This window comes from Berghia stephanieae, chromosome 4 (assembly GCF_034508935.2).
Source record: "Berghia stephanieae isolate SIO BIC M18660-M18661 chromosome 4, UCSD_Bste_1.3, whole genome shotgun sequence".
NCBI lineage: Eukaryota > Metazoa > Mollusca > Gastropoda > Nudibranchia > Aeolidiidae > Berghia > Berghia stephanieae.
Window position 1 is genome coordinate 20,526,962 of NC_088363.1, and position 14,162 is coordinate 20,541,123.

Sequence of the window (14,162 nt, forward strand, 5' to 3'; positions counted from 1 at the left end):
AAGAGAAAAAAAAAACAACAAACCAACAACGGAAAACAGATAACAAAATATCCTAAGGGTGTATTATAAATAAAGAACGGATAGCATAGGTTATCGATCAAGATAATCATCCCGTCAGACTTGTGCTGCCACCTGTTGATTTGTATTTGTTTCTCAGTTGAAAGCTTCTGAGAACCGAGACATTTTAGGCACGTGATTAAAAAGAGGTTTCGATGTTGGCCGATTGCGCATGACCAACCGTTTATTTCTGCATCGAGAAGTAGAAAATCAAGATGGCGCGAATGCTCGGTTGCTGCTAACTCCCCATCATTTTTTTCACGATTTACTCACTGAAATTCAAGTTTTCCCTTCTACAACAGGTGTGACACTTTTTTGAACAAGGTAAATTTTGATTTTGCGAAGCACATTTAGTTGTGGAAATCACCACATTTCCTGATTGTCTATATTTTAATGACCTTCCTCATCCCAGTCAGTCCAGACTGCGCAGTCGTCGGGGTTGCCCAAGCAAATCTTGCATGTGAACGATGAGATTGGAATTCCAGATTTTTGTCTCCATCTATCTCCGATATTGATTTTGCTGCTCTGATATATGCTATTTAAAAAACAAAAAAAAAATATGACAATGCAACTAGGCATGTTTCAAAAGTATCAAAGTCAAGACCGCCCAACGCGTTTCAACTCAACAAAGATGGCGGATAGGGATAAAATATGAAAGTGATGAGCAGACACATCAAAATCAAAGCCACATTATTTTTTTTTTTTTTCAAATATAGATTATTTATCTATGTTATGCATTAAGGGAATACAATTAGGCACTTACATATATTATAACTTTAACTGAATCTGTTTCAGTTCTCCGATCCGCATGGCCATGACGATGCTCATGCCGCTGAAACTGAAATGAAAAACAAAACTGAAACTGAAAGCTAAAATTGAAATCAACGCTGTGATTATTCTCAAGCATTCTCTCATTCTCAGTTCCCAGACACATATTTGAATTTCATTTTTTTAAAATGTCGTAAGATGCAAAGGCAAAGGACCCTGTATTAATTATTATTGGTACTTTGTGGTAAACTTTCATTTGCCACTCACAAACAGTCAGAGTCAGTGCAGTGAACTGACATGATGATTAATGTAGGCACTTAAATGAAAATTCAGTTTTCAAATGACAGTATAAAATCTGGTTTACTATGATGCAGTATACTATCCCGATGATAAAACCGTTTGAATTTTGTCTCTAGGTTATATTAGAGCAGAGACTCTGCCAGAGTTATTCAATTTTTTATGCCTTAAAAACACCCAAAAATTACAATAGGAATTAGCCTGAAATTGGGCACTAGCTGACTGAAAAAACGAAAGGGGATTCCCCTGAAACACTGTGACGTCACAAGGCTAGGAGCCCATGACCGACGCTGACCACAGCAGTCCAAGCTGAAATGGCGTTACTTTGGTAGATTTTGTAATGAGTGTGATTTTATATGGAATGCTCAAAGGGTATCCTGGAAGCAGTTTTGAAAGTCGAAAATGGTATCATTGGAAAGGAAAATGATTGAATTTTATGATTATTTATGTTTTAATTGAATTTTTTCATGAATGATGATAAACGGCTTGCTTTTCCACTAAAATTAAGCTATCTTTTCATTACAATATCTTCTAAATGAATTTAAGGAGGGAAACGGTAATTGTATCAAATGATAGGGCGTTCAATGCCCTTTATTTTGGTATTTAATTTATCCAATTCTGTAAACAAACACCAGAGATATCTCAATTTAACCAAGCCATGGTTTTAGCCTGCAGCTCACAAACGATAACTAACGGTCACACAGGTGAATGGGAGCCCTTCATTTAAGTGCCTAATTAATGGCCCGCCAGTGGCTGGGCCTTAGATGTTTTGTTTAAGGATGGATTTTAATTTTAATGATTTATTTTGTTTAGGAGGAATTACCCTATCATTTGGTGCTGATTAACTCACTGCCAATTTAGTGTCTCTTTTGATTGTTGGTAAATTAAATTAGGGTATAATTTAGCTTTGGAAAATTAAATAATCAGAATTTGGTAAACATTTTAACTTTTTAGTAAAAGGGCCGTTAGTAAAATTAATTTCACGGCAAAGTTTTATCTGGCATCCCCGAACTCATTCAAGAAAAATTCTAACTCAAAATGTCAGCGGCCATGTTAACCCAGTTTTCGGGAGACCTTCCGAAAGCTCCTGGCGTTATGCTGAAAAATGTTTTTCAATGAAAACATGTACATCTTCATAATGTAAAAAAATCAAAATCAAAATCTTGTGTCATTTTTATTTTTAGTTTGTTGCATAGTTATTGACATTAACTTTGATACATTCTTTAACAATTTTTGGGGTGGTTTGTGGCTCGAAGCTCTGAGCTGTTGAGTGTCGATAAAGATGTGAGGAATGAATTAAATTGGTCGCTGCTGGAAAAACAGTTGCTGTTAAGTTAGGTTTAAAGTATGAACATAAGGTTGTGGTATGGTTTTAGGAGTACTTGTTTGGAAAGCCTAAGCCTATCATAATACTATAGCTGGGATTACCTTTAAAGTCATCATATTAATGACTTGCTTATTTGGCATTTCTTTTACCTCCACAAGGGACCCAGTAATAGTAACACATTGTCTATCTCTTTCCTTTATTATACTGCACTCATTTATTTTTAAAATCATGTCTGTGATTTATCAAAAATTTTACAGGTCTATAGATTACATTCGGCATCAAGAAGTTTTGCCAATTTCCAATGTTTGATATCCAAAGCTAACCCTATTTTATCCACACAATTAAAAGTACTAAACATGCACTGATATGATTCACCCACCCCCCCCCCCCCCCCCAAAAAAAAAAAAAAAACAAACAAAAACAAAAAAAAACAAAAGAAAACAAACAGCTTAATCCTGAAATATCTTAAATTTTTGTCCCTTTCAATCATAGCATGGCTTCTGCATCAGAGAATGAATATGCTCCATCAGCAACTGATGAGATGAAACTTAAGGAAGATCTTTCTGGGAGCGGTGGAGCTTTGGAAGATGACTATGCTGTAGATATTTGCCATATTTGTGAAAACAAGTTGAAGACACCTAAACTTTTATCATGTCTTCATGTGTTTTGTGAAGAATGTCTGGATAAACAATTGGAAAATGAGGATTCTGTTGACAGTGTCAGTAGTGCTTCCTTGAATTGCCCAAGTTGCAAACAGAAAACTCAATTGCCATCTCAAGGAGTAATTGGTTTGCAGTCTGATTTGGTTTTGGAAGATATTCTTCAAAATGATTCTGAGGAAATAAAGCAGGTTTGTATGTGTTTTGATTATTCAGCAAATCTAATTATGAAAAGTAGAGGATATTAGTTATTAAAATTTTATTATGGAGGGAAAGAGTGATGTTGAATTTTAAGTTTTCTTGTCTATATTTTTTTCATTTAAATTCAGATTCTCCATGTTGTGACAGCTTTGATATTAACTTGTTTCACTTCCATCTCACTCTCAATATTTATTTATTACTGCAGATTGGCTGTACCAGTTGTAAAGCTGAGGACAAGGCTGTTGCAAGATGCAAGACTTGTGAAAATCTTCTTTGTCCAAATTGTGTTACTGCTCATCAGTTCATGAGATGCTTCGAAGATCATCAGGCAAGTTATATTTTTTGTTTGTTCAATTTCTATCGCTACAAATTTAAGTCCTGACTGCCTTTCACAAGTCAAGAACTGAAAAAAAAAAAAAAAAAAAAAAGCCCCAAATATTTTTGCGCAATATCCACTAAATGTACTCAAAGCACTTTACAGAGGGTCATCTACATCACCAACAGCAACACATAACATGTAGAATGAGTCATGGCGTCTGTAGGCAGTAATTTTTTTTTTCGACAGAGACTCATTTGAGTGAGTAAAGAGCCTTTTCCAAGGACTCATCAATGTACAGAGTGAGGCTCAAACCCAGGACCCTCTGTTCTGAAAGAGTGTCACACAGTGATGCCAAAACTCCGGTATTATCCGGGAGAAAAAAATTCCGGTCTTGAGAAAAAGTTGGGTTACGGGCAACTTCTGTCAAATTCCGGTGAGGTCATATTGCTCCAAAGGTCCCCCCAACACCTCTACCACGACTACTATAGCCACCATCACATCATTACAACTACAGCTACAGTCACCACATCATCACTACCACTGCTACTACAACCACCACCACGTCGTCATCAATACAATGTCTACTACAACCACCACCACTACATCGTCATCACTACCACTACTACTACTACAATAACCACCATCACTACTACTACTACAATCATCACCACCACGTCATTACTAGTAGAATTAGATGAAACTAAACAAACTTAAATTTAATGACAAGACAGAAATGATAATTTTTGGAAATAGGTATCAACTCTCAAAAATATCTACAAATGAGATACTAGTGGGTGAAAATGCTATTAAACCTTGTGTGAGATATCTTGGGGTGTATTTAGATCAAGGGTTATCCATGGAAGATCATGTTAAAAAAATATGTCAATGTTGTAACTATCACATTAGAAACATTGGAAGAATCAGACATTATATTGATGAGGATATTACAAAGATACTTGTTAATTCTTTTATTACTAGCAGATTCGGTTATTGTAATGCCCTTCTCATTGGCTGTCAATTTTAATTAATTGATTAATTCATCAACTACAAAAAATTCAAAATAAAGCGGCTAGACTTATAAAATTAACGAAAAAAAGAGATCATATATCACCAGTTCTCCAGCAATTGCACTGGCTTCCTGTGAAGTTCAGGATAGAATTTAAGATATTGTGCTATGTTTTTAGATGTCTGGATGGATTGGCACCTGAATATTTGCAGGAACTGATTGAAAAACATGAACCCACTCGAAATTTAAGATCATCTCAGTCCCAACTTCTAAAGGTTACCACCTCAAAATCCTTTTTCGGTAAAAAAAAATGCCTTTTCATCCATAGCTCCACGCCTATGGAACGTACTTAGTCCTAGGAGAAAGTCCTGTGAAAATTTATCATCTTTCAGGAAATTTCTGAAGACTGATTTGTTCCGTGAGGCTTATTTTTCATTAAATAGTTGTTGCTTAGGTTTTGTTTTTGTATTCATGCTTATTATGTAGTGTCATGATTTTTAATTTTGTTTTAAAACATTTTTTAATTATGTAAAGTGCTGCAGAGCACGATTAACGTGGATGTTATGCGCTATATACATTCATTATTTACATTACCACCAATACTACTACAAATACTACCACCACATCACTATCAATACTACTACAACCACCACTACATCATCATCACCACTACCAGTACTAGTACAACAACCACCACCACATTAGTACTACTACTACAACCATTACCACCACATCATCACTACAATCACTACCACCATATCATCACTTCCACCACTACTACAACCACCATCATCATCACTACCACTGCTACAACCAGCACCACCACATCATCACTATCATTACTACTACAACAACATCATCACTACCGATACGACAACCACTGCCCATAAATCATTGTCACTACCACTACAACAACCACCACCATTAGGTTTTGGAACTTTACTTCAATTGAAATAAAGGGACTTTGGATAGAATGGTATTTGCAATGTGTTTACTTATCATATAGTTCTAACCAGCTATCAATTTAGAATTATAGGATATATAAACACAATGCCAAATACCATCCAAATTTGTCTATTTGCGGGAATTCCTCTGAGTGGTGTCTGAAATTCCTGTGAACCAAATTTTAAGTTGACGCCTCTGATCATACAGCAATACCACATAGTTGTGCCGAAGTGTTAAATTTTGAGCCGATGGGTAGGGAAGTCCCTCTCACTGTCTACTATCCCCTTATATCCGTTCTCCTTTTCCAGGTTACTTTCTGTCTTTGATGCCAGCTAGACTGTCAATTTTTGAATTTGAAAAACCAGAGAAATGCATAAAATATTTTTTTTTTTTTTTTTAGCAAGTCTTTTTGCATCAAATGTATTTTATATATATTTGTATACAGATAATTCAGAGCACAAATTTGAAAATATTGTCATTTATCACGACCCCACTTAGTGCACCTCACACTCGCATTTGCTTCTATATATGTTGAAACTGACCTCTCATGGTGAGCAGGAGGTCACTTATGTCTTATCAACCTTATCTTTTCTGAGTTGCTCTCTGTATTTATATTGGAATGAGATTACTTGGTTTGCCCTGGTAGGAGTCCTTGGCTGAGAGGGAAACAGTCAAATGTGTAGTATTAGTTTTGATAGATTTTTTTTCCTAGTAATTCATCTCTCTTGTTATTGTTATGTACAGTTATATTTTTTGTTTTGAATTTCATGTTTTGTGAATTTTTGAGTATATGCCTTTTGCTGGGATCCTGTGCTTGTCTGATGGAACTTGAGATGATCTCAAAGCATATTGGAACCAACATATGTTCCCGTGTGAACCAGTCCCATTAGTCTTACCTTTTCTCAAGTGCTTAAGTTGTAAATGTAGATTTTAAAAATTTCATCTCATCTTATTTTTTATTGGCGTGGAAGTGACTTAAAATTGTCGAAAGCATCTTTAAACATGTGTTTAACTCTCTCCTTCCCGACCATTTTCCGGATTTTCCCCAAAATTTCACACCCAACCTATACAAAAATAGATTTCTCTCACTCAAAACACAAAATCTGCTAGTTCTTGCTATACATATTTTATTTTTCTGCTAGACGAGCACTTCAACACAGTGTTAATATACTTTAACTATAGCAAACATTTTTGTTCAAATATGATGTAAAAAAGAAATTTGAATGACAAAAGTGTTGACTGCATCGTAACAGATTTTGATTCATTTTAACATTTCAGCTATTTAAAATTTTCAAAAAGGAATCTAAATGCTTAGTAAAGTGAGAAGCCGTACCTTATTTTTAAGATATATCTTAGTCCCATTAATATATGGTATATCTATATTCTATTATTGTTCCCTTAGCCAGTTCAAATATAAATGTCCATGTTCCTTCCCTTCCTCAGGTTGTGACTTTTGAAGATATGATTAAAAGTGGAGAAGGTATTGAGCATCTTAGAAAGCCAATTTTTTGTTCCTTGCATCCTCTTGAGAGCATAAAGTTTTTTTGCTCAAAATGCTTGGTAAGTTGCTCATGGTCTGATGATAAATGATATGTTTCTTCAAGCTAAAATTTTTGAAAAATTTCTGAAAGTTAAGTGATCTTACAAATTCTATAAAACGCAGTGAGTTAAGTTAAATATTTATTTGTCCCAAAATTTGGAATTTTTGTCCAAATGCAAGATCCTGAATTCTCCATATCACACAGGTCTGGTATCTTGAGGTTACTCATATAGTATACATCAATCACATTGCTGTTATTGCTTGTCCATTTATTGTTGTATATTTTACAATAGTTCCCCCTGCTTCTCAAAGTCCTAAGCTTTTTAATTTTGTATTACAGGTACCAGCTTGTGGTGATTGTGTCTCAAAAGTACACGCACAGCATGAAAACTACATAAGTCAAGTGACAGATGCCGTGTGCAAAAACAAGGACACTTTGATTAAACTTGCTGACGAATGTGGAAAGAAGCTGGAAAATTGTCAGAAGATGAATTCCAACCTCAATTTAGCTTTTGAAGAGCTAGAGATGCAGAAAGATAGTACCAAAGGACTCATCAATGAAACATTTCAAAGTTACAAAGCAATCCTTGAGGAGGCAAGAGTAAGTGTTGAGAATGATCTCAATTATATGATCTCTCAATAGGGTTGTAAGCTTGGAAAATGTCTAGAATTTTTTTTATTATTCATGTTTGAAAGACTTCTTGAAAAAAAATGTTTTGTCTTGAATTTTCAAGCTAGGAAAATTGGGAATATAGCCACGACCACATCATCACTACAGGCACCATAGCAGTAATACTACCTTTACAAAGACAGCCACTGCATAATCATCATTAACATCATCATTATTGTTATCATTTCCACTACTACCACAGCTATAGCTCTTTTCAACGTCTCTGCGTGTACAATTTTCTTCAATTTCAGTTGTCTGATAGATTTCTATAAAACTTGATTGTAACAATAGCAAATTATTTTGTTTGCTCTTTGAATGTGTACAGCTAGTTCAAAAGTCAGCAAATTAGCCATACCTCTAAAACTAAAATTATTCTAATATTATTATTTCTATGTATAATGAATGCAGCCTGTAGTCATGTTCCACCCACTGCCAAGCTTTTACTCTTTCATTACTCCTGATATTGAGTGGCTATAACATGGAAAGGTTTTGTGTATAATGCTCGATCTTTTTTATGAATGTGGACTGAGAGAAAATCAACTGTTTGCAATGCCAAACAGTATATATCCACCTATTTTCACATGAAAATAACCACAGAAGTTATTGTGATGTTGTTGGCAAAAGCCATACATTGATAATCTGATAACAAAATTTATATAATTTTTTTAAAAGAAGAAGAAAAGGAAACATTATTTTTTTTTTTTCTTCTTTGCAGCCTTTACTGTACCGATGCTGTGCCTACATTACCACAATATTTCTTAGCCTTTTATGTGTATTTATTTTAGTTGCTTAATCCATAACCCAGGCAAAGGTTGTGTTTATGAGGATAACACTATTTGACTTATCGGTTAAACATTGTCTAGTTGTCGTTTATCACTCGATTAACTTTGATCTTTTCAGGATGCTTGTTTGAAAGAATTGGATGACTTACATGAGAAACGGGAGATAGGATTAATGGAAGGTATGCACACTCTCTCTAATTATGAGAGCAGACTCAACCAAGCTAAAGCTTTCATTGAACGCACATGTGGCCATGGACATGCTGGTCAGATTGCCCAGTTGCTGCAGATGACATTTATTCAATTGGACACCCTCTTCAAGGGCTTTGACATGCCTCAAGTACCCCCAAATACGGAATTCAAAACAGATACTTCATCTTTCAAGAATGCTGTTAATCTTACCTTTGGATCCTTTTCTAAAGAGAAGGTAAATTGGGTTTTTTTTTTTTTTTTCTTTTCATCTTCTCATGTACAGTCCTACTACTTGAAAAAGATTTAATTGGTATCTTCTTGAATATTCCTTTAATGTCCACTTTCACTCATGAGGTGAAAATTCAGCAGTGATCTAGAAGCTCTGTAAATAAATCTTAAGTGGGTGCATATATAACTTCCTGCGTTAAATTGTCCCAATCTGTGATGATTCTGGCAGTGGTGCCAACCTTACGTAAAAAATGCGTGTTTTTACGCATTTTCTTTCATTGTAGACATTTTTCTGAAGATTGTACCCATAATTAAATTTCTATTATTTAAGCATTTTTAGCAGTCATACTTTTTTGGTGTCCTTAAACACTTAATGTTTCTTGACCAATCAGAATTATATATGGATCTGGAAGTTGATACCATTTATCATCTATAAAATGTAAGCTTATTCATTAATTATATCATTGCTAGTATAGTCTACAAGTTTTATGTGTTATATTATTCCTGATTACTTTCTCTAGAATATGTTTGAATTTTTGCCAAAGTTCTTCAGTGCTAAGTGTTGGCATGTTTAAAAGCTCTTTAGCTGTTTCAGTAATTTCATTTCTCATTGGTTCCTCTATTAGCTGAGTGAGTGCACTGTCTTCTAAGATATTCAAAGAGTCATTGTGTAGCTGTGCAAAAAGGGTATTTACTTTAATGTTTTAGATTTCCAGTCACAGGTTAAAATCTCCTGTTATGAAGATGCCATTGGTGATGATGTTTAATTTCATCATACAATTCTTGAATAGCTCCAAGCTTTCTTCATCACCCACATTAGGCGCATAGAAGCAGCACATGTAAAGTGTCCTGGATATTTTGATTCATATCATTTCACACTTTGCTCCGGTTCTGGTACTAATGAGCTTATATACTCTTGGCTAATGGCAATAAAAACACCCCTGGCCCTTAAGGTTGCGGTATTTGCGATATATGTTGAATTTTGATGGGAAATATTCGTTATCCGGAATATCAATAATCCAATCATGACTCAGTGCCAATGATGTCTAATTTCTTATTGCGTACAATGTTAATAAATAGCCCATGTTTATTTTTAATTGATTCGCAGTTTAAGTCCATTAATTTGAGATTTTTCTTAGCATTTTGTTTATTTTGAACACTTTTTATATTGTTATAACCTAACCAGGAGATTGTTTATTATGTGTGTCCATTGCTTTAATAGAAAGTTCTGGTTTAAAACTCCACTATTACTATATGTTGATTCAGTTATGTGAGCTGTCTTGTCATGTAATTTTTTATAGTGTCAGCAATGTGCTCGAGGTCATTGGTCACAGTGGAATATGTGCTCAATGTGACCCACATAGTGAAAAATGTTCACAGTTTTTGAAATATCTAACATCACGACTGGTCATTTCGTTCAGCTTGACACATGGGTATGTTTACAACTTTCATAAACAAGCAACGGGTTTACATCTCTGAAGAATTATCCAATCGTTGGACAGCAACAAATCATGTGATTGATGACTTGGTTGGACAAAACATGAATATTGATCGCTCCCATTGGCACATCAATCCAGTGTTATTGTCCTTTTTCCTCCTCTGCTTTATCTTGACAAATCATATTTGTAAATAGTTGGGACTCTTTGAGTGGTTTTTACCACATGTGTTATGTAGGGTAGGAGGTGGGGTTTCATGTTTTGATTGTTACAGGTGTGTTGAGTAACTGTGTGGTGTGATTGCAAGGTGAGTTGTTGTCTTGTTTGTTTCAGTGTTAGAGATATTTTGGGAATGGTTGTCAGTGTTTAAGGTGATCTGTGCATGAAGTTTTCTCTGTGGCCTATTGTTTTTGATAGTTTCAATCATCCTGTTTTCTCCTACCTCCTCTTGGTCTAATAACATTTTTGATGGATATTTATGGATGACGATTCCACTTCGACACATAAAGATGTAAACAGCAAAGATGTGTAAAATTTGTTTTAAATGTCTTAATAACTCTGAAAATATTTGATGAATATCTACAATTTACTCCAGGATATCACAAAGTACATAGAATTCCAATGATAAAATGCGTGTACATTATTTAAAAGTCACAAAAATAGCAGAGCTTCTAGAACACCGCTGTGCCTGTTAGACGTGTTAAATTATATATACAGATTTTTTTAAAGGTCAATATTGGGTCAATTTGGATTATTTCCCTCTTGATTCAGTTATTTTAACGAAATTCTAGAGGAAATTTTTTTAGAAGTTTCACTCTTTTTGTGTGTGTACAAACTGAGGGACATAGTACTTTTAAAGTGAGTTTCACTCTTTTTGTGTGTGTACAAACTGAGGGACATAAGTACTTTTAAAGTGACAGAACTATGGGTAAACACCATACATTTTGTTTTCTTAAAAAAAAAAAAATTTCTTATTATTGTAGCTTGTAACAGGTCTTTGTTGATAAATTTTGTAGCTTGTGTAAGGCCTGTGCTGACAGTCTTTTTCTCTGGAATTTTCCCTTGGGTTTAAAATAAAATCCTGTCTCTCCTCCTGATTAATTTCCATGATATATGATGTTAATACTTATTATAATGGACTGTTGATGACATAATTCTGTTGAATTTCATGTTATATATATATCATCATATGGACATGCATTTTTTGGAAAAGGTTTTCCAGGTTTTATGTTCGACCGTCTCTCCATAATGGGCAGGGAGGTACTTGTTCTGTCTTCTATCCTCCTGTATCTATTTTCCAACTGCTTTCTGTCTTTGTCTTGGAATGAGATTACTTGGTTTTGTCCTGACCTTGATACCTCTTCTTCGGGTTGAAGGCTATGCCTGTAATACCCGTTCTGCACTATCTCTGATATATCTACGCGCACCTGCATGGTTGGGGCGGAGCTGGTAACGCTTGTAATGCCAGTGTTTGTCTAACTTGTCTTTGAACTCATTCACTGTCCTCGCTTTAATTACATCTTCTGGAAGGCTGTTCCAGTTATCTGTCACTCTGAGTCCAAAGGAGCATTTTCTTACATTTAATCTGGCCTGTCTTTTTTTTAATTTGTCGCTATGTCCTCTCGTTCTATTAAATGTGCTCTCTGGTAGTATTTGCTCTCTATCTACTCTATCTTTCTCGTTTATTATCTTATATACTTGTATCATGTCTCCTCTTTGTCTTCTTTAGTACAATGATGGTAGTTTGAGATGCCTCAGTCTATCTTCATATGGTAGATGCTTCAAATCTGAACAAAGCTTCGTTGCTCTCCTTTGTACCCTTTCAATTTTATCCATGTCACCGACATGCTGTGATATCCTCGGTGCATTACCATATTCAAGTGATGGTCGTACCAGAGCAGTGTAGAACCGCCTAATAATATCATTATTTCTGCTGGTGAATGTCCTTTTAATAATTCCGAGAGTTCTGTTTGCTTTATTTATTGCACAGTTGACATGATGGTGGAAGGATAGTCTGTTGTCTACATGCACTCCTAAATCCTTTTCTACTTCTGTTTCCCCTAGCTGCTGGTACACTCCGTTATCGTCTCTCATTCTGTATGTGTGCTTCGGATTTTTGTAACCAAGATGCATTACGCTGCATTTGCTTGCATTAAACCTTAACAGCCACTTGTCTGACCAGTCTCTGGGTGGGGATCCTGACCTCCCATAGCGGGCAGGGAGGTATATACTGTGTCTTCTATCCCCGGATATCTGTTTTCCAACCTGCTTTCTGTCTTTGTCTTGGAATGAGGTTACGTGGTTTTGTCCTGGCCCTGATTGGGGTCCTGGCTGGGAGGGAAACAGTCAAATGCATAGTTATTGTTTTGGGAGATGATATTTTTTTTTCCTTGTAAATCATCTCTCTGTTATGTATGATTATATGTTATTTTTAATGTATAGTGTAAGCATTTGAGTGTATTCCTCTTCGTTGGATTATGTGCTTGTGTCCGGATGAGACTTTATAGGTGATCTCAAACTAAGTACATTGGTGGTATGCTCTTGGAATCTACATCTGATCCCTATTTCTTCCTAGTTCCCCTTTGTCTTACTTTTTCTTGGGTGTTTTAATTGTAATTCTAGAACTTTTTACTACCCATTTTCTTCCTTTTTACTGGCGCTGATATAACCTAAATGTGTTGCAAGCGCCGTAAAATCCTTAAAAACAAAAAACAATCTGACCAGTCTGATAATTTGTCGATATCATCTTGTATAGTATGTCGGTCACTTTCTGTTCTTACAGGTCCAAACAACTTTGTATCGTCAGCAAATATTCTGATCACGTTATTTACAACATCAGGTAGATCATTGATGAATACCACGAATAATACTGGACCCAGAACACTCCCCTGTGGAATGCCGCTGGTGACATCCGACCACTGTGATGTGTGCCCGTTCAGTGAGACTCTCTGTTTTCTGTCGTGCAGGAAGTTAGATATCCATTTGTTTATCTTTCCTCTGATGCCATAGCTATGTAGTTTTTGAATGAGCCTTTCATGGGTACAGTGTCAAATGCCTTTTTAAAGTCGAGGTATACCGCATCCATCGGTTCTCCCCTATCCAGGGCGTCTGTCCATTCATCAATGCAGGTAATTAGTTGTGTTATGCATGATCTCCGAGGCACGAAGCCATGCTGCTCATCACAGAACAGATTGTTTGTGACCATATGCTCCATCACATGTTCCTTAATTATTGCCTCCATCACTTTGCACGGAACTGCTGTCAGACTCACAGGTCGATAATTGCCAGGAGTGTTTCTATCACCTTTTTTAAATATTGGAGTAACCTAAGTTTCCATTGTTGTGGCAAGTTCCCGTTGTGTAACGACGTTGTGAATATGATTTGAAGCGGTGTGGCAATTTCATTCGCAATTTACCTTAGCACTCGAGGGTGGAGTCCATCAGGTCCTGCTGATTTGCCTGGGTTAAGCTTCATAATATTTTTCAGTATGTCTTCTTTCTTTATAACTATACTGACAAGTGCCTCGCTGTAATGTCTTGTCTCCAATGCTGGCACATGGTTAGTGTCCTCATGTGTAAATACACCACAGAAGAATTTGTTCATTATTTCTGCTTTTTTTCTGCTTTTTTTGGCTGAGAGTGAAACAGTCAAATTTATAGTAGTTTTGGGAATTTTTTTCCTTGTAAATCATCTCTGTTATGCACTGTATTGTGTTTTGTTTACATATTATTTATGATT

The 14,162-nt window shown here is 35.5% G+C and overlaps 1 protein-coding gene across 1 annotated transcript in view; it reads left to right on the plus strand.

The window, feature by feature from the left end:
- Window positions 1-251: 251 nt before the first annotated feature.
- Window positions 252-14,162, plus strand: part of LOC144970201 (protein meiotic P26-like) — a 28,006-nt gene continuing 14,095 nt past the window's right edge. Inside the window, exons 1-6 of the mRNA XM_078909591.1 lie at window positions 252-381; window positions 2,942-3,299; window positions 3,515-3,637; window positions 7,023-7,139; window positions 7,460-7,720; window positions 8,690-8,995. Of these exons, the coding sequence (XP_078765717.1) occupies window positions 2,943-3,299; window positions 3,515-3,637; window positions 7,023-7,139; window positions 7,460-7,720; window positions 8,690-8,995 (1,164 nt within the window). The 5' untranslated portion in view covers window positions 252-381; window position 2,942. The remainder of the gene's footprint in view (window positions 382-2,941; window positions 3,300-3,514; window positions 3,638-7,022; window positions 7,140-7,459; window positions 7,721-8,689; window positions 8,996-14,162) is intronic.